The following is a 5,000-nucleotide window of genomic DNA, read 5'->3' as shown; positions in this document are numbered from 1 at the left end:
TGCTGAGATTTGAACTCACAACCTTCTGATCAGATTCATCACTACAAGAGTCACATCAAATCACATCATCACATTATATTATAAAATAACTTTTACTTAATCACTTGTTTAAGAAAAAATACATAAAGAATTTATTAAAAATGTAAATAAAACTCGGCATAAGACACAATATTTACTCAGTATGGAAAGGAAACATTATACTTGACTGCAAATTGTTTATTTAGACAAAATATTTTAATTTCTTGACATTACCCATTATATACAAGGAGACAGGAAGTAGGGCTGCTGATGGTGCTGCAACACCCCGACTTTCAGGATTACTTTAACTGCAGCTGCTAAAATAATGTTACAAAGAGCTGATACTCGAGACTTCTTCCATAAATGTTAAATAAACGTCTCCAAACAGAAAACATCACCATCAATGATTATATGCTGTTCTTTGTTATATAACATGTTTTAAATCAGTTTATTTTAGGTTTAGATAACGAGTAACGTCCATCATACAAGTCCCTGTGAACGACGTTACTGTAGGAAAGATAACGTATTAGAACGAGCACATTAATATAAACTAATCATTTATGTTGAAGTCATAACTATTGTTAGAGCTGTGCTGTTGTAGGAAATTAATCAACACCTTATAATTCCACAATTCATCCACACTGTGGTATAAATATTGTAATCTGCACTCATTCTGTTAAAAGAAAATGATTTTACTATCATTCAGGTGTGATGTAATAGCACATGTCACATGAACGCTGCTTAAAATTCCAGCTCCCACAATGTAAAATATCTTCCTGCAGCCCTGATTATATATATTATGAGGAGACGTATAGAACATCAACAGGAAAAAACACAGACTATTGATTTAGATCTTAAAATATAAAACAACAACCTGAACATATTGAATATAAAATGTTTATCTATTTAAGACAGTTCCATATTTCTGGCTCGTAACAAGTTTTAACATATTGTAATAAACAAGTTTTCAAGATTTAACTCTCCCAAATTTATTTACTAATAACAAGGTGAGAAAATGAACGTGGTTCAGAATGAATGAAATTATTGTAAGTATAATAAAGTCATTTTTTGTGTTTATAAAAGTTGAAATGTAATTTCCTGAGAAAAGGCCTTTGGAGACGTGTCTCAGTCACATGGTCCCTGTCCTTCTGAGATTTCTCCTCCACGTCATCATATTCTGTAAAATAAACACATTGACTTCTTTAATACATCCTTTATATTGTATTAATACAGTAATTGTTTTGTAACAACTTATAATACATAAACGATGCACTATGTAGGATTTCTCTGATATTTAAACCATAAATGAAGAGAATAGAGGACGTTTATCACATCAGTTTCTTTAATCTGACTGAACGGTGATTTGTTATAAAAACAGTGATCTGATGTTTATGTTCTGTATCATAGATAATATTTACAGTAGGTCTAATCTAAACTCTTTAATAAATACATGTTCTATTATATTTGTCCTAAAAACTGATCTGAAAGCTGATATTTTTTATATTGCATATATAATATAATCATATATAATTTAATCTTTTACTCTGCTGCCTGTGAACTTATGTACATTAGAGAATAAACAGGAAGTCGCTCACCTTCTGTCTCTCCTACATCCTGTTCCTCAGTGATGACATCATCATAATCTTCTGGATTGTCTAATGAACAAATAAATGAATAAGTAATGAACCACTGTGTGTGTTGGTGTTACAGTAAAATACTGAGTTACAGGGTGGTGTGATGAAGCAGTGTTTTTAAAAAATCTGTAAAACAATAAAAAATAATTTTCTTACAGAAAACTTCACCATGTTGATGAACAAACTTTTTTTTCTATGAATTTTTATATAAATTCATGTGAATTTAAGTTCCTGTGAATGAGCTGTTACTATAGAAACCACAATGTATTGGATCATTAATAGAAACCTGTGGTTTACATCTGCAGTACTGTCAGAGCTGCTGTTATAGAAAATTACTCAACACCTACTGACCAATCAGAACGCAGAATTCAACAGTGCAATAAAATGGAATTAAGCCACAAAGCTTGAGTTTTACTGTATAAAATTTTAAGGTAAATAAATTCCTTCCATTTTCATAAAAAAACTGACCTGTGATGATGTTTGTGTTGGTTTCAGTGGTAACTGCATCGTCATAGTTCTCGGACACGTCCTCTGTCAGGACGTAGAGATAAAAGCTATTAAATCCACATCGATGTCATTAATGATCATTTGGATGCTTGTGGATGCCAAACTGTCCCATTATTATCATACCTGTCAGTATAACTGACTTCTGATCAGCTGTAATGGCGTCATCATAATTCTCAGCTTCATCCTCTACACCAAAACACAGATATTTAAAGATATTTAAAGTTTACTGAAGTGACAGTTTGTACACTGTGTATTTGATGACACGATACAAAATGACATCGTACACGTGTAAAAAACGTCACTACACACAAACCGATAAACAAACGTATTGACAGTGTGTGTGTTTAATTTATACTGCTTTCTAAAACAAATCCCACAACAGAACCACACCATCCACGTTATCAGGGATGGGTCCAGCAGTGACGGCATCATCGTAGTCCTCTGGTGGGTCGACTCTTCCTGGATCACCTAAATGAAATAAAAGCAGAGACTCTGTACAAACAGCTCCATCACATTCTGACCTCACGGTTTAATGTCATCTCAGTAAATTTATGTGATCACTTAACAACTGCACCCACTTATGATGTCACTGGTGTCCATGACATCATCATAATACTCGGCCTTTTCTTTGATCCCAGACTTTACTGTAAAAAGAACAATGTGTTGGTTTTGGGTTTTTAAACACATTTATACTCAATAAAATCCTCATCCAAAGAAGCTTTGATAAATTTGATCAGATGGATTTCAGGAGATTAAAGTAAGATAAGGTTGATGGTGAGATCTCATGTGTCAGCATTAAAACACTGGAGTTACTGTAATTCTTCTACACACTACATCATAATCACGTCTCAGAAAGGACAAATGTAGTCATTTCTGATTTCTAATTTTAATTCTAAATTCAGTTAATGGAGTTAGACAAACTCACACTCTGGTCTTTTTTACCTGAGAGAAGCTCATCATTCACATGCTCATACCCAGAATGCTGTTCTTCAGAGAGGAGACTTCCTGTTAGAGGAAAGCAGGAGAGTCAGGAGACGTGTTCAGAAGAGCAGACACACACACACACACACACACACACACACACACACACACACACACACACACACACACACACACTCATAAACACACACACACACACACACACATATACACAAACACTTATACATAAATACACACACACATAAACGTACACACTTATACATACACACACACACACACACACACACACACACACACACACACACTTTACCCCACACACCTAAACACAGGCACTACCTCACTATCTTACACACACATGAGCACGCACACACACACAGACACACACACTCATACCTATACACACACACACACACACTAATACACTCTCTCGCTCTCTCTCTCTGTCTGTCTGTCTGTCTCTCACACACACACACACTCTCTCTCACAATTAAAACCACAGACACACACACACACAAGAGAATCTAGAGGCACAGAGAATCTGCCACAATCTACATTTGCAGTATTTTGTGTAGTAACTGATAAAAAAGAGAACAATGTTCATCATGACCTGCACACGACCTGGTGTAATACTTTCTCTTCTGTTTTGTGGTGACTTGAGAAACATTTATAGAACAAAGCAAATTAAGTAGAATTTTGAAGAGAAGCATGTTTTCAAGTGATCAGACATTTAGATGGATTCATCTGAGCTTCTCTGTAAAAGTCTCTTTATCAGAAAACGTTTTTTAGCATTTGTTATGTACTCTCTCTCTCTCTCTCTCTCTCTCTCTCTCTCTCTCTCTCTCTCTCTCTCACACACACACATACACACACACACACACAGACACATATACATACATACATACATACACACACACACGCACACACATACTGTACACACAGACACACAGACACCACACAAACGGACAGACATATGCCCATGCTCCCATTCCTGAACCAGACAGATTAAATTATTTATCAGGACACACAGTAACACCATGGTTTATGGGGACTCATTTTTCTTGAGATCCATTCACTAAAATACACAAATACAAAATTTTTCTTTTTAATTATTTGTCATAAATATACAGGCACCACCTCACTATTTTACATACATATTAGGGCACGCACACACACACACACACACGAGCAGACACACACACACACACACACACACGAGCAGACACACACACACACACACACACAAACACACACACACACACACACACACGAGCGGACACGAGCGGACACACACACACACACACACACACACACACACAGAGAGAGAGTGAGAGAGAGAGAGAGTGAGAGAGAGAGAGAGAGAGAGAGAGAGAGAGAGAGAGAGAGTAGGGATGCACCTGTACAGGAAATCAGACACACTAGAGATGTGTGCTTCAGCTCAAACAGCACTCAAATCTGCTGCTTTAAATAAATCATCCACCCCCCCCCCCTCACCATAATGTTCTCTGATTAAGATTTCCGCACCCGATCGTCAAATTACAGTTATACTAAATCTTAGTTTTCATCATGACGATATGGTCAATGGATGGTTCTTTAACAGTGCATTCGGTGCAGTTAGAGCGTTCTGAATGTAACACAATGCTGCTGAACAGATGCTGCTTTTAAATTAACATTTATTTATTTATTAATAAAACAAAAGGTTCTTTGGCCAGATTAAGCTACATTTTATTAATAGCATAAACACGGACTTTGCTCCCTTTCAGACTTTAGCTGGAATGTCAAGGTCTTTGTGAACTTTCCATTTACATTTACATTTACGGCATTTAGCAGACACCCTTATCCAGAGTGACTTACAACTGAGCAACTGAGGGTTAAGGGCCTTGCTCAGGGGCCCAGTAGTGGCAG

General features: G+C 36.2%; 2 protein-coding genes across 5 annotated transcripts in view; one reads left to right on the top strand and one right to left on the bottom strand.

Annotated features, from left to right (window-relative positions):
- The window catches only part of LOC125139577 (scavenger receptor cysteine-rich type 1 protein M130-like), a 257,256-nt gene that overhangs the window by 20,401 nt on the left and 231,855 nt on the right, over positions 1-5,000 (bottom strand). The window contains exons 13-16 of the mRNA XM_047803953.1: positions 3,102-3,164; positions 2,738-2,803; positions 2,550-2,627; positions 2,283-2,345 (exon numbers count right to left, since the gene is read on the bottom strand). Coding sequence (XP_047659909.1) covers positions 2,283-2,345; positions 2,550-2,627; positions 2,738-2,803; positions 3,102-3,164 — 270 coding nt within the window. The remainder of the gene's footprint in view (positions 1-2,282; positions 2,346-2,549; positions 2,628-2,737; positions 2,804-3,101; positions 3,165-5,000) is intronic.
- LOC113650187 (B-cell receptor CD22-like) overlaps positions 1-5,000 on the top strand; it is a 1,781,460-nt gene that overhangs the window by 1,573,851 nt on the left and 202,609 nt on the right. The gene's annotated exons all lie outside the window — the stretch shown is intronic.

Source organism: Tachysurus fulvidraco, chromosome 19, assembly GCF_022655615.1.
Source record: "Tachysurus fulvidraco isolate hzauxx_2018 chromosome 19, HZAU_PFXX_2.0, whole genome shotgun sequence".
NCBI lineage: Eukaryota > Metazoa > Chordata > Actinopteri > Siluriformes > Bagridae > Tachysurus > Tachysurus fulvidraco.
Note: the sequence above shows the minus strand (reverse complement) of the source record. Positions and strands in the feature narration are given on the sequence as shown.